The following is a 22902-nucleotide window of genomic DNA, read 5'->3' as shown; positions in this document are numbered from 1 at the left end:
TCCACAACTCCTGGATATGGAGAAGTTACACAAGAATTGCGTTTGGACAATCAGCACCAGAGTCCCTGTCAGACATGAGATTCACAGCAATAGCCTCTCATAGCCTCAGGAGAGAAACCTGCAGTGGAGGCCTGATTTAAAAAAAAAAAAAAAAACATCACATGTAAAGAATTAAATCAGCTGCAGAAATATTTCGCATGAAATATGCTCAAGAATGAACTTTTAATAAAATTAAAATTGAAAGCAAGCTCAACATTCAAAAATGAGAATCAAAAATTGCTGTTTCTCCAAATATTTGAATAATAATGTTGCAAAAGTTTCTATAAATAAGAGATTAAAAATGCTTTTGATTAGTTTACAGCACTTCGTTTTTCCTATCTTGAAAAACTGGAATTGTAGTGTTGACTTTTATAAATGAGTGAAAAGTAAATTATTTAATACTCACATAACGCATCATAAACAAATCATAGTAGTCCAAAAAAAGCAGTTTTTCAAAGTCATCTCTATGCTCAGAAAATATTAACCCCTTATTTTCTTCTAACTTTCTTTAAATATTGTAGAGTTCCTTCTCCTTTGCGTCCGACCTCGATGGCTGCATGTTCAGTTTGCCTGTCCATGTCCCCCTCTCTATCTCTTCCCCTCTATCCATCTCATTTCATGCAGGAGTGGGGTTACCTAAGAGACTGGGCCTCAATGGAGAAAATCTCTTTTCTGCAATTAACTGTGAAAGTGACAGAAGGAAAAGAAGGGAGGGATCTTCGGAGGGGTGCAGACCCAGAGAAGAAAAGGAGAGAGGGAAGAACACAAGTGCGCATGACAGGTACAGAAGTGTAAAGTTAAAAACTAATATTTGCTCTCTAGAATTAGCCTAAGAAATTTCAGATTCAATTTTGTTTTTCGTTTTTGTTATTTCTTTATTTAAAGTTTCTTTTAAATTTCAGGATCTTTATCCATCAGGGCTGCTCATTCAACAATTTTATTTAGCAAATGTATCCTAAATATATCATGATTAATATTATTATCTGACATGTGAATTAAAAGATTTATTTTATGAACTTCCTGGACAATATTTATACCTCTCTCTTAATGAAAATAATCATTTAGGATTTGCTGAGTTGAAATCAGGCCAAATCCAGTTGCATTACACTGACCTCAGTGAAAGTGAATTTTGCCCATCACCATAATCTCTAAATATGCAAAGGGAGTGACCACATGGTTTCCATGGACACATGTACACAAAAGGGTGTGGCGTGGGAATGTCCTCTGGGGTCAGGAGTGAGGGTGAAAGAGTCAGAGGTCAGAGCCAGCTGGACAGCACACAAGAGGAGACGAGGGTGAGAAAAGGAGGCAAGGGGGGAGCCCACAGACCGACTGACTGGACCCAATGGGACATTAACATTGAACTGATGGGAGGCTCACTGACCAAGGCCTTTTCAGAGAGAACCTAAGCTAGGACACACTCGTGTAATGGTCCGTGGTAATTGACAAGTGACAAGACCCTCATTGTGGATGCAAAAGCAGTTTTCCAAATGCAGCCGTGGATTACAAGCTATACGCAGCAGTATTCAGTGGTTTTATGGGATTATTAGATTCAAAGGTTGCAGACATACTCTTCGAGTTATAAAGTTGTTATAAGAAATAAAATTGGATTATTTGAATGTAGTGAAAAGTACATAGACTACTGCTTTTCTTAAAAATGTGTAAAGCTGAAAAGTAAACAGAGTTTCACAGGATCTTTCGACGTATCTTATTTATAAGATTAGACTTTCTTCAGTATGCACCAGGCGCCATCATTTGATAACTGACTTTAAAGTTTTATGCAATATTGGGCTAAATTGAGTGTTGTTATACTAAAAAGTAGTTATGGGCATGATGCCACAGGTTTTGTTGATAAAGGGTATTGCTTTTTTTATTATTTAACCTTCACTTAGTCTGGCTTGTGACATTGTGATCACTCTCAACTTCACTCAACCGCTTTTATTGCACTTAAACACTTAAAATCACATGGCCTACAGTGCTTCACATAGAACAAGTCAGAGATCTCCTTTTCAGTGGAGACCTGGTCAGAAAGAGCACTAACACAGTTTCAATAACAAAAAACATCCGATGTGTCACTACTTATATTACCAATAGTTATAGAAGATAACAAGAAACAATAGAGGGATAATTTCTTTTTTACAAATTATTAATTTTTTCAACCAATCAAGGGATTCCATTATTGAGCTGGACTATAGCCAAGCCACACTTAAATTACCTGCTTTTTTACCACTATGTGCTTAAACTATAAATATTTCTGCTTGAAGTATGTTTATTTATCTATCTGTCTCTCTTTACTATGCAATTAAAGACACAAGAGCTGTGACCAGTTATTTTGGTAGCCTTTGTGACTCCAGAATAATGCCTTGATTAATCTAGAGAAAAACAGTTTCTGAAACATCGATAAACAACATTAAATCATCTGAGGTGGAGTTATTCAGTTTATTAAAAGTTATACTCACTTATTGAATGCCTCTTGTCCATTCCTAACGCTTGTTTAACTGCAAAAACCTAAATCTTAACATTCATATTTGTCTAATTCCTACACAAATATATCAAAATACACTAATAAGCTACATTCACCTGACATGGTCTAAAAAGGCATTTTAGTTTAAGACATGAGAAGCAGAAACTAGAAACGAAGCCTTGACTTGCTTGTAATTGAAACATCTGCAGCATCAAATTTGACTTGTTGACTTGAAATATGATGTCTGTGTCTAAATTGGTTGGTACATATCCTTTCAAGACACTGAAATGAAACTGCTTGCAGCACCAGCTGATATTTTTTTAATATACGAAGCATGGCTATTAAATAATGAGAATGAGGATTAAACCATGTCATTCACAGTTACACCGAGTGTTATATATTAAAGGTTCAGTATTCACACACACCAGCTGAAAGTTTCCAATAAGTGAGGTCTCTAGTTCACTGCTAGCTACTGATTGAAGTGCACATGTTTTTGCTGAGGCATGATTAGGCAAAATCATTAGCTTAGAAGTTGAGCAATGCATTCACTTGAACTTTTTGATGAAATTGAACAAAATAGTAGCTGAATCTTTTCAGCATAAACTCAAGTGTATAAGGAACTCTGCATGTCATGTGCACATATGCTTGAATGACAAAACATTTTGTGAAGGCAGAGAGGATGTCCAAGACCATGAATGTCTTGGGGCCCATGCACATCAGAAACTTCTGAAAATATTCAACAAATTGAACAAATCATTAGAAATGATCGACGACTCATTTTAAGAGGGATAGCAGAAATGGTCGCCATTGATAAAGAGACAGTTCGGCAAATTTTGCACAACAAAAGTGTGTGCCAAAGTTGCCCCAAAACTTCTGACTCCTGTTCAAAAGGAAAAATGCAAGCAAACTTGTGGAGACATTTTGGAACAAACTAGTAAACAGTGCATTGGAACCAAGGATGAAAAGGCACGACAAAGCAAGTCCAAATACAAGGCCATGCTGATTGTTTTCTCTGACATTAAGGGTTTTATTTTGGGGGAGTGGGTTCCAGAAGGGTCAGCGGTGAATAAACACTTCTGCAAACAGGTTCTAGAAAGACAAAGTCCAAAGAGAGACCACAGTTGTGGAAAAATGGTTTCATTGTTCATCAATGTGCCAGCCCACACTGTGCTCGAGGTAAAGCAGTTTCTTACCTAAAAACAGAAAACAGTGCTTGATCACCCACCCTGTTTACTTGGTCTGGTACTGTGTGACTTTTTCCTTTTTCCTAAGATCAAATCTGTGCTCAAAGGAACACGTTCTGAGTCTGTGTCAGAAGTTAAGAAGATAACTAGAGAAGTTCTGAGAAAATGGTCTGAAGAAGACCTACCTAAAGGATCTGATGCCCCTCTAACTGGCTGCAGACCCCTACAATGGAGTAACCTCGATTGTGGGGCAGGAAGTGACGTACATAACCCAAGATGGAACCAGAATGACTTACTGAATGATGTATATTTTTTGCTTGCAGTCAGAGGTTATGGTAAGTGGCTATTTTTCACAACAGCAAGATTTTATAGATAAAAATCTAAAATTATTGTGGGCACGTGAACCCTAAAGGTTAGGGTGTGAGAGGGAATAGGAGGGGGAAAAAATTGAAAACAACACACAAAAACCAAGGAAAAACCCAACAAGGATTAGTACGTCACTTCCCGCCCCATGGTTGAGGTTGCCCCTTTGTGGAGGTCTGCAACAGATGACCCCAAAAAAAAATACGCCCCACCATGGAGGTCTGCAGTCAGATGCCTCTCAGACCTACTGCCCTGCTTTGATCAGTGGAAGACCTGAAGGGGAAGTATATTGAAGGAAAAAGACATTGAAAAATCTTTCTGTTCAACAGAATTATATTACAGCATTAGTCTCATTTTTGATAGCCATGCCTTGTATATCTAGAAATAACATGCTAACCTTTTTTTTTTTCAGGTGGATGTGACGTATGATAAGTGTAATGGCATATTCCACTATTAAATAGGCAAAAACACTTGCTAAAATTTGAGTTTTTGCAATTTTGAAATAAATTGTTGTGTAAAACTGCTTTTCATTTCCAGCTTATATTGTTTTCTTTGTTGAGGAATAAAACATGGACATCAGCTGTAAAATAAAGCCCATTCAGGGATGATGAGTTGACTAAAAGGATGTTTTTAATGAGTTGTAGAAACAGGCAACAGAAGATGCACACATCTCCATAAGAAATGATGAACCAGTCTCTTTAAAAACAGTGAAAGCAGTAAAAGTTTCAGTTGTGTCACACAGTTTGAGATAGATTAAATATATTTATCATACGCTTCATTTGTAGCTCCTGTGTCTATAGATGCTCTGTGCCCGTCAAGTGTCCAGACAGGAAGGTGGACGTCTGTAAGTTGCTGCTAGTGAAGGTCAGGTCAGTGAGGGCAGCAGGCAGTCTGGATCAGGGGGCCTGACTCTGGTGGTCTCAAAAAGACAATCTTGGGGCCCAAGCCAGGGGGTCAACATGCAAATAGTAACCCCTAAGTGAAAGGCGAAGAGTGGATCAGTGTTCTCACATTACTCTTGCTGCCCATGGCTGTGAATGTGCACGCCCACACACCCCAGGAGGTTTTAATATCTAATGAAATTCAGGCTGGACAATAGAGGAGGCAGCTGTATTTCAACAAAGGTAGAAGAATGACATCATAACCCTGATATCCATGGATCAGCATCTACTAGTTGGATGCTACACTTGTAGAAATTTATTAAGCTGCAAAAACTATGTGATGATTGTTTATATCATGCAGCATGATAAAACTTCCCCCTATTCAGCATCACTGACCCTCTTTTCTCATCCAGCACATGTGGTACAGATGAAATTAAGTTTTTCGGTTTGAGGCAAACTGACCCACTGCTGCCCCCCAGTGGCCTGAATGGCACCTGAAACCTCACAGTCATTTTCCTCCTCAGATCCTTGTCCTGGTGCCCAGTTTTGATAACAACCACTACTTGAACTGGTCCAGAACCAGAAGTTAAAGTTACAAATGTAGCGTAAGCCGAGCCACACATGAGGTGAAGTGGCATTTTTTGCCTTTTCAGCCACCTTTTCCTGAATATCTTTGGTGGTAATGTGAATGAGGTCAACGTAGTGCCTCCTGCAGTAACTCATAGCTTCAATCCATGTCAGGTTTTCCTTTATTAGGATCAGGTCTCCTTCAGGAAGAAAAGAAATAAACAGAGAGGTAGTGCTTAATTTCATTATGCAAATGCATTCAAATGTAGTTGAACATCAGCATATGAAGCATACCTGGAGGCCTAATATGACTGTTTCCTGTTGGCTTCAGAGTCGAGGGTTGTGCAGTTGAGTTTATCTGAGTTGAGGTCATGGCTGAAGTCTCCATCGGTGTCGTTGTTGCAGAGGCATTGCCTGTAGTTGCTTTTACAGTAGTATTAGTAGGGATTTGTGTTGCTGTCACATTTGACATTTCTGTAGTTGCATTGATGAGCACTGTGCTCAACACAACACCTGTAGTATTCGATATCAGACCTCCAACAGTTGTTGCTGTGTCTTCTGTGGTAGCATTAGTAATGTTTGATTGATTGGAAGACGTCACAGTTAAATGAATTGTTGTGAGAACTTGGGATGAACCATTTAGAAGAGTTGTCTGATTTGTTGGCAGTTCTTTTGTTGTCTGGTTCAGCTGCATACTTGGTTTAATGGTAGTTGCTGGAAATAATTTGCTTGCTGTCAAATGAGAGAAAGAAAATTAAAAGTGTACCTTTGCTGGATCTTATGTCAGCACTGAAGATGACTCGAGACAAATCCAAATGTAATGACTAAAAAAGAATGTAAAGCAACTTACCCCCACGACAAACAAAAGCCCGTCTGCTTGTACATCTCAGGTCGTTCCACTTCCCATCATCTCTGAACACAGCAACAACACAATCCTGACCGTCAAGGTAGTTTGGCTGACCTGGTTTCCAGAAACGGAATGAAGTGTTGCTCCCATCAGACCACTTCCAGGGGTCTTTGAAGAGGCCGATCCAAACGTTTTGTGACACAGAAATGTTGCGCACCTCCTCATTCTCCTCCACTGAGTGTATGCTGACGAGCTCAGATGATAAGTCCCTGCAGTGATTCTGAGCGTCCCTCCAGGATTTGGTCTCAGTGACAAAGATGTGATCACCTGTGTCAATAGTGCCTGAAAATCCAAAAGTTTAATATTTCAATTATGGAGAGATTTATCCTATCTAAAATATCTTACTGCAACTTCTCCTTGACACTTACCCTGACAAACAAAACTTCTTCGAGTTCCACAGTCACTTTCAAACCACTCTCCACTTGGGCCCATCACTGCACATTTATCTTCAGTAGTGTTTAGTGGCTCTCCCGCCCTCCAGTTTAAAAAATCCAGTTTTTGATAAGGCCTTGACCAGTGCCACTTCCAAACTCCCTCACTCTCCAGTCCTATCCAAGCTCTGGGAATGCTACTTGAAACTAAAGCGATCAAACTATTCATATCTGTAGTATTGTGAACTGAAGCCAGATCAGAATGCATCTGTCTGCAATAGGCCTTTGCATCATTGTAGGACAAATCTTGATCAATAAGATGAAAACTCGGAGATCCAAGTGTGAAGCTGCAAAATCCTGTGAAATTAAAAGTAGTATGTTATAGCAATTTGAATATTTTTGACCTAAAAATGAGAGTGTCATTACAAATTTCAAGCACATTCAGAATTTATGTTACATACATGAGATATAGGAGGAAGAGTTAAAAGAAGCATGTAATATTCAAACCTGAGATAAAAATCAGACGCCAAACTTGAGTCCTCTTCATCACTGGGAATCTGTTTTCAGTCATGATCATTGCAAACAACCAGACATAAAGGACAAAAAAGAAATATTAGTCCTCTGTTTTGACCAGGTGTATGTGAGACACACAGTACCTTCTGTAAGAATGCCACTTGGCTTGTTAAGAGACCTCTTTTAAGGCAGACACAGACAAAGCAGTTTTTCAGGATTCTTTCTCCCTTGCGTAAACTGAACAGCACAGGCCCCTTTGCTCAGTTCAGATTAACTGATTTGATAACACCTACACCTACCATGAAATAAAGCAGCTAACAGGGTACACATTTTTGTAGCTTTCATCTTCTGAATGATTTCTTGATTTGTTTTATCTGCCATTATCAACAGATTGTACAATGAATTATATAGACTCATTACAAGTTTAAAATGACATAGCAGGGCAGGTTTTTGTATAAACCACCCACACATCTCTAAGCAAAATAGTCCAGTCTGAATGAGGCCTTTGACATTTTGTCCATCAGTGACGTGGAGAGTTAAAAATGTAGGAGAGCATGTTGTTATGAAATACTTAACCAAAACAAAACAAACAAAAATACTTTTTGATGTCTTCCTTCCACTGTCCTGTGTAAAAGACACATGCTGGAAGGTTAATATGAATTATATAGGCAATACAATGATAAAAAAAATAACATGTGTTTAACATTTTTGCTTCAATTTTTGACTGCTTTCTGTTTTCTTCAGTTGGACTATGCGTTTGTTGTCCTTGAGGGTCAAATTTGATCCACCCTGGTTTCGCTGTTTTTAAGGTATGATCGCATAAAGTGTCTGTTATTTCCGTGTTACATGATTTTCTCCAATTCCATTTCATCTTACTAACACAAGTTTTACACTTTTCTTAAATTTATGGCCATTATGCCTCATTCATATGAGATGATTCACATTATTCCTTGTTTTTGAGTTTGAAAATAATAAAAATTTGAAATTATGATAAGAGGAACGTTTAAATTTTAGCTAGAATCTTTTTCAAGCCATTAATTTATTTTTAATGGCAGCAAGTTATCACACTTGTTATCCTTGCAGGTCAAAAATTATCCAGTTTGGTTTGCCTCATTATAAAGCATCACCCATGTTTGTGTTTAGACTTTTTAGCAAACTATATTCCAAGTCATTCACAAAAATTTTAAACTTCTTTTTATAATGTCAAGTCTATGGAGTTCTATGTCCTTGTTTACGTGAAATTAAGCCTTTTTATTGTCAAATTATCAGAAACAAAGAAATATTTTGATTGTGGTTACAAACACATGAACATTTGAGACTGAAAAGTCCTTTTTAAAATTTTTAGGAATATTGCTTTGAAAATATCATTTCTTCTTTTCAATGACTGCACATAATCACACTTCTTCTCCTTCAAAGGCCAAAACTGACCCCATCTGGTTTGTTTTTTATAGAACATGAGAGATATCACATAATTCTACATTACATCTTTTAGCAGACTTTATTCCGAGTTTTACTCTTGTTTTTGGAATTATTGATCAATGGTCTGGTGTACATTTACTTCTCGCCCATTTTTTTTGTTTAAAATAAGCACAAATTTTGAATTAATTTGGATCATTACAAACTGGTATATGAGTACTAGTACTCACAGGCCATATTTGACTGATCATATCTAATCACAAATAACCGATAACAAACAAAGGACAAAAAATATAGGTACAATTATATTCAAGAAGTATAATAAGAAAAAAAACGTGTATGTTATTGTCTAAAACATTACTTCATGTACCAAAGTGTTTGGTAGATAACCATCAATGTCATTTTTAGGCAAGAGACACATATTTATTTAAGGAAAACCTTCAAAAAGGGTCAAAAATAACCAGAGGACAACATAAGGGTTTAGCCTATACAGTAAGACTGAGATTTCTGTTAAGTTTATTGTGAACCTTATAAGGCTGTGAACACAATGTATTAAAATATCACATGTAAACAGATAAGTTTGCATAATAATAATAATAATAATAATAATTATTATTATTATTATTATTATGGCAGCTGATGTAAACTATTCTGTTAGTTACAAATTACTGTTCTTAAGTATTTAACCACCACAAAGCTCTGATTCTCGGGATTCTGATCATGTTAACTATTCCAGAATTAAACTATCACAACAGCTACAATTAATGCATTTGTCAGGCTACAAACAAACAAAAATAATAGTGACACAACTCACCATGTTGGTTTTGTGTCATTTCAGATTTGCTGTTGTTGTTCTCAATAGTCCACTATATTTGCTGTAATGTAAATTTTCAAGACAATTAATAGTAATGCTGTGTAGGAAAATGTCTGCCAATCTCGATCCTTTTGAAAATGCCTGGTCTTTTCCTCATAAAAACAGATGTTGAATACACGTGTTCATTTCTGTTGTTATCAGTGTTGAACCTGAACCTAGGTGTAGCTTCATTCTTTGGTAAAGTTGAGTTTTCCAGCTAATACCTCCCAGCTACAGTCACATTCAGGCCTCTGTTTCACAATACAAATTCAGATGGGAAAAATGTTTCACCTTTCCTTGAAATTATATGAAACTTCAACACAATAAGTATTTTAATAAGTTATTTAGTTTTTAAGATGAGCCCAATGAAAATAGATACAATACATATCAGTGGAACTTGTGCAATACAGTAAATACCCCAAAGCATTCCTGTAGACTTTTGTAGGTGTGACTACCTCGCAGTTCGTCTTGATTAAGTCTTTTGTTGCATTATTATGACTTGTAGTTATGCAGATTTGCTGAAAATTGTTTCTTTATTTTATTAAAAATTTGTTGAGTCTGATGGTGTCTGCATTAAAGTCATGAATGGGTTTTAAAGGGATATTTAAATGTCTGAATAATTAGTGAAGAACATAATATTTTAAATGTCATCTGAATTTTAATGTAACACAGGGTAAATAAGCAAAAACAGTGTGTTTAATGATAAATAAATGTGAGCGCTAACTGCAGGAGTGTCATATGACAGAGCTGCTATGGGTGGTCCCATGAGACATTTTGGCTGTGGGGAGACTGGCCCTGAGCCATCATGGCCTGTAAACAACAACAGCGTCAGGTTGAACCAAACTGCATCTGAGTGTCGGCCTGTCGTCTGACGCTCGTCTTCTTACATCAAGAATAGTAAGGTGCTTTTCAACAATGCGTCGAAGGTGTGTCTGGTGAGTATTTCCACCTTCAAACCACCATAAGCTATTTTGTCAACAAGCGCTGCTTCAGAGTCTCAGCGCGGACCGAGCAGTGAGCTAATCTTAGCCACACTAGCTAACCTAGCCTTAATCTCAGCTAAGAAGCTAATGTGAGCTAGCTAGAAAACATTGCGGTGTTTGTGTACATTTACCGGAACGATTCGATGGCCGACGCCCTAGCAACCTCCAAATTTTCCTTGTGACCACCTTGGTATGTCTTTATTGCAGTTTTAGTTGGTTAAATTTAACGCAGAATTCGCCAGACACTCGGCACGAAAGCTAACGTTAGCTAGCTGTTGCTAGGGTCTTTCGAGCGTTAATAGGGTTGTAAACAGCTACCTGGCTAAGGGTTAATGCAAACAAAACACATTGTTTTGCGTTATGACGCAAACTTTAGTCAAAATGTAGTCACAAGTGAACATGTGTAAGATTTCATGTGTTTCTAATGCAATTAAAGCCTCACAGTGACCGAGGTTCAACTATGTTCTTCAAAGTTACTGCGTATCGTTAGCAACACCTAGCAAACGTGTAACGTTATTGCGATGCCAACACAGGCTGGCTAAAACATAAAACAATCCCGCTTGCAGGTAGATGTTAGTGAATTCGGTTATTTTCTTTTTCGCGCTGTAAACAATTAATCTGTTTTGATATTATGAATTTGACAGGGCCGGACCATTTTATTAGAACCAGGGCTTCGGTGTAAGTTGTGGTTCCGATCTTGTGCATCCATTTAATCAACAATGTGTGCAGGACTTTTATAGAGGTTTGGTTTTAGAGGTGTGTAGCCAGCATAAAAACTATCAGTCAACTTTTCCAAGACAACTGGGACTGCGTGTGTTGATTGTTTTCAGGAGAATTTAATTACTATGCAAATATGGGAAAAAGACGGTGTTGTGCTTATACAGGCCACATTTCATTAACATTAACACCCTGGAGCACATAGAGGTTGTTGTACATATTATGGTCAATAGCGTCAAATCCTTGAATCAAGTGAGTAATTCATCGGACAGTAAAATGTTGCTTTGCTTGAAAATTCGGGGGAATCGATCATGAAAAAACACCCTGGTATCTACTTGCTGTAACTTGCAATTTCTGCCAACCCAGATGTCTGCTTTAAACCCCAGAACAATGATTACAATGCAGCTAAAAATATCCTTTTCATTAATCCCCTTCAGATTGATACCCTTCAGACAGGACCTCATCCTATCCACTGGGTAGCTTGCTAGCCATGTCCTCACAGCAACCCAACAGCTCAGCCTCCAACAGCCCCACAAACATCTTGGGATCTCCGTTCTCGGTTATCAGTCCCTCTCTTAACTCCCCTGTGGGATTTGGACCCATCAGCAACAGCCAGGTAAAAGACACTCACACATAAAGCAATATTGTATGAGATGTACTGTACATTGCAGAAGATAAGGACAGAGATTTGGGTGATTCAGGTTGTCTGTAGCTTTTATGAACACACTGGAACCATAGGGTGACTTTTAATCCTCCTAATAGGGACACATAAATTTTATGGCAGATCCACATAAATGCTTGTCTTATGTGATTTATTTATTTATTTTTTTGTCAGCAGACCATATGACACCATAGAAGGTGCCACAGTAGATAAAATTAACTTAATATAATGTTTAATGTTGGAATATACTGAAAATAGCCTGAAAACAGTACTGTCCTGTGTAAACTTGGACCCTGTGGAACCACTGATGCCGTATTATTTTGTGTAGCTTTGATGATACTTTGTAGCTAATAGGCTATTGACTAAAAAATGTTCCTTTTATTTAACATGTCATACTAATAATTGTCAGAATAGTGGTTTCATTCTCCTTTCTTGTGGTTGCATTACCTACCTAGATCTCTTCTTCAGCACCCATATCAGGGATGCACTCAATCAGCAATGAAGATATCAAGCCTCCTTTTGGCCTGAGGCCCATGCCCGCCCACAGTCCTGGAATAATGTTGTCTCAGAAACGCCTGTGTGTCATCTGTGGAGACCGCTCTTCTGGTGAGAGGGTGCACTAAAAGCTGAATTAACAGCAGTAAAACATCACTTTTATTCCATGCCATGCCCATTACAATATCAAATGATGTTTTCATTTGTCTTGTTAAATTTCTCTCTTGAAAAAAAAAAACGGTATTTGCCTGGATTTTGTGTTAACTAGTTTCCATCAGCCTCTAACTTTTTAATATTTGTGTGATTTTCAGGCAAGCACTATGGAGTTTACAGCTGTGAGGGTTGCAAAGGTTTCTTCAAACGTACAGTTCGGAAAGATCTAAGTTACACCTGCAGGGACAACAAAGAGTGCCTGGTTGATAAACGCCAGCGCAATCGCTGCCAGTACTGCCGCTACCAGAAGTGCCTGGCTATGGGCATGAAGAGGGAAGGTATGTTGGAAATGTTGTCTGTTTATTGTTTTACAGTCCTCAATCAGAGCCTATGTGGCTAATGGAGGTTTAGAACCACATCTTGTTGCAAGTTGTGGGATACTTTGGAGTTTTCTGCAGCATGGACTGAAAGACAAAATAAAGGCAGTTTTAAAAGGAAGCCCAATTAACTGAATAAGTTCAACTGGATTGGTCAAGTGATTTTTGGCATAGGGTGGATGCTGGATGAGATTATCCAAAGGATCGAGGAGAGTGAATTGGAGGTAGATTACTTACCCCTCTCTTCTTTCATTTTCCTCCGCTGTTTCCATCTTTCAATAGAGTGATCAGCAATTAATCGGAAATTAGATTAAATCCCAATATGGCCGGCTGCAATTTTCAAATTGCAGAAGTTGCAATATTTCTCTGACCGGAAATTTGAGTCAGAATACTGGCTTTGAACATTTTCTTTTTGCAGCAGAGATGTCATTTACTACATGTTGTGCAATCATTCAAAACCCATTTTTTAGAATAGTTTACAAATAATCCCACTTTTTTCATTTTTGTAAACTATTCTGATTAAATATGAGGATGACAAAAAAAATCCCGTCAATACAATTACTCATATCCAATTTGTAATAAGAGTCAAAATAATCACAATTAGGTATTTTTTAAAAAAATGTTCATTCCTTGTTTTATCTAACATTGTGTTGGTTATAAATATAGAATGATTTACTGCTTTTGTTTGTTGTAAAATACGTAAGATGAGGAACTTAAGGAATAATCACATATCAAATCGGAATCGCAATATTGGGGAGGGAAATTGTAATTAGATTATTTTCCCAAATTGTTCAGCCCTAATGAAAAGTAAAGGCTGTGCGCAAAGGTTCTGTGGCTCTTTCACCACGTCATTTCCCACTCTCTCATCCCTATTTCCTGCTGTCCTGTCCTAACTCTCCAGTAAGAGCAAAAAGCCCCAAAGTAAATCTTAAGAAAAATGAAAGAAAGAAAATTAAAATGACAGATTGTAACAGGGTATGATTGAATTTTTATGATGGACGGGGTCTGTCATTTAGTTGATTAAAAGCAACTGTCACACTGCCTTAATGCTCTACTGTCCAGATGGAAACAAGTTCAATGGACAGATAACATCTTACAGAAGCAGGGCGGCTTGTCTGTGTTTTTCCCTAGAAATGAGAAATAAATACACATTCAGGCTGTTTCTGGCTAAATTGCCACATTGACTGGGGACACTTGTAACACATTCAACACAGGCATGTGGACTTTAACCTGCAAGACGGACCAAAGACTGTTAGTGCTAGCACTGCTAGGTTTGGCCAGACTCTGAAAACCCAGTCCGCCTTCATGTGAGCTACTGATGCTGTGGTCCTGGGTTTATTCATGTTTAATGAATTGTTGTCACTTTTGATTTAAACTACTGTAATTTACCTCTGCTTTAGACTATTTTACCAACATGAATATAAATTGTATTAAACTAAGTTTGAAAGAAGTTGCTTGGAAATCCTTATTTTGAACAGCATTACTCTAGTGCCATGCTGCAGTTTCTTTGGGAGAAACCATTACTTTTTGGATGCATTGTGATCCACATTGTTACCAATGGGGAACACGGTTTTAAACTTAATTTTTTCCCCACTTGCCATGGTAGTAAGATGGATGTGCAATGCTGGCAGGTGATCTGAAATGTTTATCACAGTCAGCATGTACGCTGCATTTGGCAGGTGTTAATTTTAGAACTTCACTCCTTAATTATGAATCATTAATCAAATGCATGTAAGCTGCTTTGACAGCATGTTAATAACAAGCTAATGCTGGTCGCTTCAACCTGCCATCAGCTGATAAGAACTTAACCTCATCTGATCTCCATGACTCAAATGAATGAAGCTGTTGTGACTTACAAAACCGTGTAAGAAGTGTGAAAACAATTAAGTTTGTTTAAGAACATAAAGAAACATAACAGTAGAGTGCCCTCAAACAAGATTTGGACATGCTTTTCTAACCATAAATTTATAGAGGTGGATCCTTTAGCAAACTTTCACTCTAAACAACATTAACTTATCCATATACATTTTTCCTTTCCTCTTTATCTGGTTATTTTCAGTATTTTTCATCATCTCTCCTTTTCTGTCTCCTTGTGTTCTGTGTGTCGCAGCGGTCCAGGAGGAGCGCCAGAGGAACCGAGAGCGTGAAGGAGAGCTGGAGTTTAGTGCAGGAGTGAATGAAGAAATGCCTGTTGAGAAGATTTTAGAGGCAGAGACAGCTGTGGAGCAGAAGACCGAGCTTCACTCTGATGGTGGTTCAGCCGGAAACTCTGTGAGTGGTCAAATCAGTACAGACACAAACTAGAGCCTGATGATTTTAATGGCTCCTCTATATAGATTAAAATTGAAGTAACTTGTTTGTATTGTTGATTCTTACTTGTCTTTTTATTATTATAATTAAGATAAGAATGGTGTATATTATTTACATGTAAAATAATCACATTTTCATGTTTATTTGTGTTTTGCAGTAGGGGTGGTGGGAGGTTGAGGGGTGGGTGCCCTAACTGAACAGGGCAGAGGGCAAAGGGAACCCTGGGTTTATGTAATTTTTTTCCCCCAGATTGTATTTGATTTATGTTAAATTGACAAATGAGACCATGAGCAAAAAAATGAATTAGAGCTGCTGGATGCACAAGTAAGTGAAGGTAATTTTTTATTAAATTATTTTTCAGCCCCATGATGCAGTGAGCAACATCTGTCAGACTGCAGACAAACAGCTGTTTGCTTTGGTGGAGTGGGCAAAGAGGATCCCTCATTTCTCTGAGCTGCCCTTGGATGACCAGGTCATCCTTCTGCGTGCAGGTAGGACCCCTTTAGCTGCTGCCATCAATGATCTGTATGGGGATGCATATTTAAAATTTGAATTATTTTAAGTAACTCCACTGTAAGTCTTTGCTGGTTTATCTAGCAGATTTGATAGTTGTAGTATCAAAAGGAAACATTTTTGGGCAGTTTGCAGAGAACACGACAGTAGTCTCTGATGGTGTAAAATTATTCTGCTCCCTAACAAACTGTTGTGAGCATCAAAAGATAATTTAAACTTTATATTTAAACAAGTGAGTTCTAAAATTAACTTCAGAGTGAATTTTAATCTCAGAGTCTTGTTTATATCATAGGTTTTACCTCTTAATGTCCTTTACATAAAATTGGAGTACGAGATGCACCTTAAACACCTACTTTTAATTTAAAACAGAGTTGGCAGGTACACTGTTACAACTAATATACTACTATGAAATACAGAGAAATGTGCTGTCAAGTCTAATTGTCACCATCATCCAATGCAATTGGCACAACTGAAAATTCCCCCCCTATTGCAAGTAACTGCTTCCCTACATAAAGCGACCCCAGCGTGTCTCATCAGGTTAAAGTCTTGCATTTAAAAAGAACAGCAGTACATTATTACTTCCACCAAGGGGGTTATGTGATTGGATGGATTTGTTTGGTATTTTGTTAGCAACATAACTCAAAAAAGTTATGGACGGATTTTCATGAAATTTTCAGGAAATGTCAGAAATGGCATGCGGAAGGACTGATTAGATTTTGGGACTGATCCGGATCACCGTCTGGATCCAGGAATTTTTTTAAAGGATTCTGTACTATTGGGAGATAGGGCTAATGGCGGAGGTCTGCCCTATTACCACTTTACACCAGGAGATGGCAGACATAAGTAACTTATTCAAAGTTTTGGAGTTTATAGAGTTTGAAAGACACACGCCTGGTCAAGGAGACGAGTTGGATCATAACAGAGAGAAAGACAGCGAATTGTAGCGAGAATACTCACGATGCTGGGAGGAATTGAGGAATATTCACCCTCTGCCATGACCTCCACACGTGCTTTTGCCTCACCATGTCTCCACCCCACGGGGAGGGAGTAATCGGCGAATTAGATTTTGAGAGTGATCTGGATCACTGTCTGGATCCAGGAATGTTTTTAAAGGATTCTTCACTATTGGGAGATAGGGCTAATGGCGGAGGTCTGCGCTCTCTGACTGCTTTTCTAGTTAAGGTAATAAACCTCGTGGAGCACAATGTTAATTTTTAGAGCCATACCTAATTGTAGTCTCAGCCATAACATCAAATTTTAATTAGTTTCTATCATGTAGTCATTTCTATCCATTATAGATTGTCGAGTTTTAGTTGCTGAAAACTCAAAATCATTTGAGTCCATAGAAAGCAGTGACATTTTAGTCTTTACTTTAAGTCAAAACATTTATTCACTTTGCCTGTTTCTGGTACCAAGTCACACCGATGTGTTCTATACACTCTGTCAAATGTGGGATCCCTTCTTTTTACAGCTGAAGGCAAGAGCTAAGGATGCGTTGTGTTTTGATGGAATGACCCACAGTGGAGGAATAGCTTGGATTTTCAATGTTTTCAATGTTCAAACTAGATCACATTTTGGTCTAGCTTTAGTCTCCTTGATAAAAACTAAACTTACTTTTTGTCTGAGTTTTAGTCATCAAACCTATTTTGGCTAGTCTTTAAGCCCTATTTTCATGGGCCTAGAATAACAAAGGAACCCCCGCTAAATTGATAATAACTAAGCAGGACATCTTGTATTTTTTATCCCACGTGAATTGACCTTGTCTGTTATTACCTACCATATTTTAGCTCACACTGTGGTCCACAGGTAATTCTAATCCCTTATAAATCAACACCTCACTAATTTAGTGATATCGTAAAATACCAAATAATAGCTGGGGCATTTGTTTCAATCACTGAACAGACCAGGCGTTCATTTGGGACCAGGCGACTATTTGGGACAGGTGTTTAATTCCTTTCTCACAAAAATCTTGCTTAGCAAAAAATGGAAAAATATGGTAAAGTTAATCAAACAATTTATTTATACCAGTATGAATATCACCTTTAAATTTTGAAGACAAGATTACAGTACCATGATTATACTTTTGTCTTCTTCTGTCAACTCAACACTCTCTAAACAGTTGATTCAATGGCGGAATTACGGCGGTGTTCTGTCCTGTGTAGAATTTGTTCATGATGAGATGAAGTGTTTTCTTGTCTGTGATTTGGCCATTGATTTTAGTGGAAAGGCAGAGCAAAATCACACCACAAGTGCTTTGCCACCGTCAGTATTCAATTCAGCGGACATTCTCATCCGCGAGGAGGTATGTAAGGAGAGGGGTGGAGCCACAGAGCTCAAACAGTCAAACCATGAGTCAAACACAGAGAAGAACAGGAATGGAGGGGGAGTTGAGAATTGATTCTATACGGTTCTCATCAAAAGTCACATACCTGAGCATTAAATAAATTACACCTGGCGTTTATTTGGAACAGGTGGGTACTTATCAAAATGTACTGCTGCACCCAGTGGTTAATTGGGCCCTGGCGATTAAAGGGAACCCGGCTATTATTTGGTGTTTTACGGTAATTGTGTTTGTAAAGGTCCGTTCAGCTTGACACCGTCAACGAGGTATTTACTAATTTGGGTTATTACTGGTTACGGGCAGCTTTCTGCCTATCTAAAAATGTTTTTAAAAATATATACAATGCTTAACAAATTTATTAGACCACCTGTCATATTTGTCTCAGAGACCATCCAGCATCATGAAGTGCTTTAATGCGGAGTTTCATTTTCAGTGAGCTCTCCACGTTTTACCATTTTTGACAGGAATGAGTAATTTCAAACTGAATTCACCTTTTTATACCCAAATTTGAGCCGGCTCACTGGGCCTCTCTGAGAAGTCAGAAATGAATCAAGCATAACATTCAACCACTAAAACTAATTTTTCTGTTCAGGAATGCAAGTAAATAACTATAATTTGATATATTAATCAAGAAATAATAATGTGCTTTACTATTTTTTTTCAGTTTTTTTGTAAATCAGTCAATTTGAAAATTCATGGATAACAATAATAATTCTATTTTAGCATTAAAAATATCATTTGGGTAAAAGAGCTTCTACATATTAGTGTATTAACCATTTGTGGCATAAACATTACTTTGGGTGGTGGTCTAATAAATTTGTTAAGCACTGTAGATATATAAACAGAGAGAGAGAGAGAAAGACACTTAAAGGCTTGTTGTCTATTGTAAACTCTGGTTAACAGTGTATGAAGGAAACGTCACCTGCAGAACCTGATGTGCACAACATTGCATTTCTGTATGGACTTTATAAATTAAACTTAACTGGGAATTTGTATTGCTGCAGGTACGCAGCAGCCTTATGTTTCCCTCCAGAAATGTCAGTCAATTAATGTAAATTACAGGCTCCACTTATCCCGTGCAAATGCACCACACCAATCACTACTGTCAGTGGGTAATTCACAAATTATCAGAGGTCAACAGGTAGTTTAATCCTGTGAGAATAGTACTTTTAGTTTCATCTTTCTCTTGGAAAAAATGCTGTTGAAGGACTTTTTTAAGTCATAGTTTTAGTCGACAGAATTAACACTGGTGGAGCACTAGTTTGATTAGAAAGACCCCCAAATTACAGACAAGTGACAAGCAAAGTCAGCCAGTGCAACTCTAGGTAGGTTTTTATTGAGAGTCAATTTATTTTTGGAGAAATGATACGATCCAATGTGAACTGTGTATCCTCTCCATTCACTATACAATTAACTGTAACTGACAGATATACTGGGCTTTGGTGCACGATTATTATGCTCGTCTTGAAAACAAACTGGTTGTTTTTAATCTCTCCTGCCATCCACTGCTTAACAAATAATTAGTTTTTTTTAAATAAGTGTACAGATTTACAGTTTTATTTAGAGAAAACAAAAATAAAGATAATAAAATTGGATTAAGATTATGGCAAAATAAATCAACTGGATATGGTGTTACCCATTTTATCAAATATTTTGTATATTTGCACTTCACAGTATTTATTCTGCAGTTCCAACTACCAATAACCTAAATGAAAATCATTAGGCGATAATGTGTTTTGTTCATTTCAGATTCCAAGTTACTTTTTATGGGTCTGTTGAGGTCATATGTTACGTTTATTTGTGGATTGTTTGTAAATCAGAATAATTCATTTCATTTTTATTTATCTCAGGTTGAAGTAAGAAAGTGGCATAGTGATGTACTTTCTATATGTATTCATAAACTAAAAGAAAATTAGATTGATTAGAAAGCATTTTCATTGCACATCACACATTTTTGTCTTAAAATTGCCCCCATGTGAACATAGACCAAACTTAAGGTAATTGTGCAACAATGGTCAACTGTTTTACCCAGAGCAATTGAACTATAGGTGTGGAAAAGTTTTTAGTCCAGGTCATAGTCAGTGGGAGTGCACACTGAAGTGTCTCTGGCACACAGGGAGGATTTTTTTAATAAATACAATTTTATTGCACTTTTTTCAACCTTAGGCAGCTGATCAGGCATGGTACCTCTTTCTATTTAAGTGTTTTAATACACCTTAACAAACACTATAAAGGTTTTCTCCTGATATCTTAACCTTTGTTTGATTCTAAAGGCTGGAATGAGCTCCTCATCGCCTCGTTCTCCCATCGCTCCATTGCTCTCAAGGACGGAGTTCTCTTGGCTTCTGAGCTACAGCGGGACAGCGCACACAGCACAGGAGTGGGAGCCATTTTTGACCGGTACATTTATTGAGACATAACATCCTCAGGAAATGCATACATTCACAACTTTTTACTACTCCTGTGTAATGTTAATGTGTGCTGTGTGCATAATAACTGGCTTTATCCTACCCAGGGAGAGTGTGCAGAGTGCAGAGGTTGGTGCCATATTTGACAGGTAATTCTAAATTTCTTAATCATCATTCTTGGTATAGACATAGCCTCAGACTTTGCAGTATGTTTTTATGTTTAGATGTAAACTTTGTTTAAAAATGTCTATCATCATTAAGGGTCCTCACTGAGCTCGTCAATAAAATGAGAGATATGCAAATGGACAAAACAGAGCTGGGCTGCCTCAGAGCCATCGTCCTCTTCAACCCAGGTGACTGCATGTAGCTTTCTCAGACTCAAATAAGATTTATCTTTTTTCCCCCCCAAATTTACAGCTTTTAAGTATGTCGTATTTTTTCTGCAGATGCTAAAGGGCTCTCCAACACCAGTGAGGTGGAGCTCCTCAGAGAAAAGGTCTATGCATCATTGGAAGCATACTGCAAACAGAGATACCCAGAGCAGCAGGGAAGGTAAAGCTTCCTAGCTGTTAAAAATGTGCACTGCTGTATTTTTCCACTGTAAAATGTCATCAGGTGTGAGTTGTTTATCTTGTCAAACCAAATACGGTCATCTTTTCTATATGCAGGTTTGCTAAGCTCCTCCTTCGACTGCCAGCGCTGCGATCCATCGGCTTGAAGTGCTTGGAGCACCTCTTCTTCTTCAAGCTGATCGGTGACACACCTATTGACACTTTCCTCATGGAAATGCTTGAAGCTCCCCATCAGTTGTCTTAGATAGGAAATGTGTACTGTGGTTAGGTTTAGATAGCTGAAGTCTGGGAAGCTGGAGTGGGACTGGAGTGGCACTTTAAGTTCTTTGAAGATTTGTCAGTTTGTCTCACTGCTGTCTGTGTTTCACACTTAGTGCAGCACAGATTTGCTCTTTAGACCAAACCCAAGGCTTGGCATGATCTACAAGCTGGTGCTATGTGTTGAAATATCTTCATGAGTAACTATGGTTTAAAAAAAAAGCTATTTTTAAAAATGTAAACATTTCCATATTTCCCTCATAGGAGCTATAATTTGGATAAACTTTTTCTATGAGCTTTTTAGGCATCCAGCTTCAGTTGTTTCTCCAACTGAGCCCCTAAAAACCTGTTGTTTTTTTTTTTTTTTTTTTTTTTTAAGAAGGCAGCCTGAATCATGGGTTTGCATCACAGACGCAGTCTCCTTTTGATAATTTCTGATACGAGCTAGATCTAAAAGTATACTATTGTACCAAACAACCCCTAGGAGCTGTGTCCGACTGCAGCTCTCAGTTTACTTGTATCTATTCAAGAAGATGAAATCTTAACAGTGACCCTGACATAAAAGACAAGTTGGTGTTTAAAGTGTCACGTCTGACTTGTCTGTGTTGATTGAAGATCAGCTTTATGTGTCCAGTAATATACAGCTAGTGTTGTTTACTTCTCAGCCATTTTATAACTCTAATCACTTTGTGGTGAAATGATTAAACTGCACTGCACACTTGCTTTGTTCTATTTCTAAAATATGACTTTTAAAAACACCTGGCCTGTAAGCAGTCAGGTGTTTTGTCTTTTGGTGCTATTCCAGAGATAATTTGACGATATTGGTGCAGTTGCACACCAAAACCACGAACCTAAGAAAATATGCAAAACTTAGAAGTTCCTTTGTTAAGCTTTGTTAAAAATGTAGCAATATAAAATGTAACCTGCATACGAGCTTTCTGCCTGTCAGTCATTCAGGGGTTTTACAAACTAAATCGTGTGGTGGAAAGGGAATACTCCATTTTGTAATTTATCTATACAATTCTAAGGTACTGTGCAAAACTAATTGTTCAGGGAACATGTACATTGAGAAATTTAAATTACGATCAGGAGAAGCAAATTATATAAATCTTAATGTGCCCATGTTTTTAGTTTTCAGCTAGGATAAAGCAGAACATGTCTTGGGTTGCACTGGATTTGCTGAGACTGTTTCAGCTGATTTCTTTTTTTTTTTTTTTTTTTTTTGATGCTCAGCTGTATTTTCCTTCCTCTCCCCCACCCCCTCCTTTTTTTAGTAGCTGTCTTGTTCATCTTAATGTCTCTGCAATTTCTAAAAAGCAAACCATAATCACGGAAAGATCCATAACACCTGTGGACGAATAGGAAATTTAAACAAGACCAAATGAGGTCTGAAAGATGGCCATGTGTAAACACCTGATTTAAGCTTGTCATCGACCTCCAGATGCTCTTGAACATAAAGTGACTTGAAGCATGGGTTGTGTGGACTGAAAATAAAGAGGCTTAAGTTTTTTTTTTGTTTGTTTTTCTTACCCAGAAGGGTTTAATGTTACCTATTT

General features: G+C 37.7%; 2 protein-coding genes across 3 annotated transcripts; one reads left to right on the top strand and one right to left on the bottom strand.

Annotated features, from left to right (window-relative positions):
* Nucleotides 1-682: 682 nt before the first annotated feature.
* Nucleotides 683-22855, top strand: rxrbb (retinoid x receptor, beta b). 2 transcript variants are annotated; one of them, XM_041793425.1, is made up of 12 exons: nt 683-820; nt 8034-8098; nt 11696-11874; nt 12375-12525; nt 12726-12905; nt 15055-15215; nt 15616-15745; nt 20382-20508; nt 20624-20665; nt 20778-20869; nt 20963-21068; nt 21185-22855. In XM_041793425.1, the coding sequence occupies exons 3-12, from the start codon at nt 11749-11751 to the stop codon at nt 21330-21332; spliced, it is 1263 nt and encodes a 420-aa protein (XP_041649359.1). In that variant the 5' UTR covers nt 683-820; nt 8034-8098; nt 11696-11748; the 3' UTR covers nt 21333-22855. The 2 variants fall into 2 exon arrangements, with proteins under 2 accessions (XP_041649359.1, XP_041649358.1); XM_041793424.1 differs by lacking the exons at nt 683-820; nt 8034-8098 and adding an exon at nt 10228-10493.
* LOC121513524 (macrophage mannose receptor 1) lies at nt 5337-6691 on the bottom strand (the record flags this gene model as incomplete). The annotated part of the gene is made up of 2 exons (XM_041793325.1): nt 5337-5698; nt 6460-6691. Coding segments are annotated over 2 exons (594 nt in total), but the record flags the coding sequence as incomplete, so codon positions are not given.
* Nucleotides 22856-22902: the final 47 nt, after the last annotated feature.

This window comes from Cheilinus undulatus, linkage group 8 (genome assembly GCF_018320785.1).
Source record: "Cheilinus undulatus linkage group 8, ASM1832078v1, whole genome shotgun sequence".
NCBI lineage: Eukaryota > Metazoa > Chordata > Actinopteri > Labriformes > Labridae > Cheilinus > Cheilinus undulatus.
This window is presented reverse-complemented; position numbering and strand designations above follow the sequence as displayed.

Bases quoted from the DNA above. Each gene is read 5' to 3' on its own strand.
- rxrbb (XM_041793425.1), top strand. From the start codon at position 11,749: ATGTCCTCACAGCAACCCAACAGCTCAGCCTCCAACAGCCCCACAAAC. The intron at 11,875-12,374 runs GTAAAAGACACT...TTACCTACCTAG, and splicing joins GACCCATCAGCAACAGCCAG to ATCTCTTCTTCAGCACCCAT. The intron at 15,216-15,615 runs GTGAGTGGTCAA...ATTATTTTTCAG, and splicing joins GTGGTTCAGCCGGAAACTCT to CCCCATGATGCAGTGAGCAA.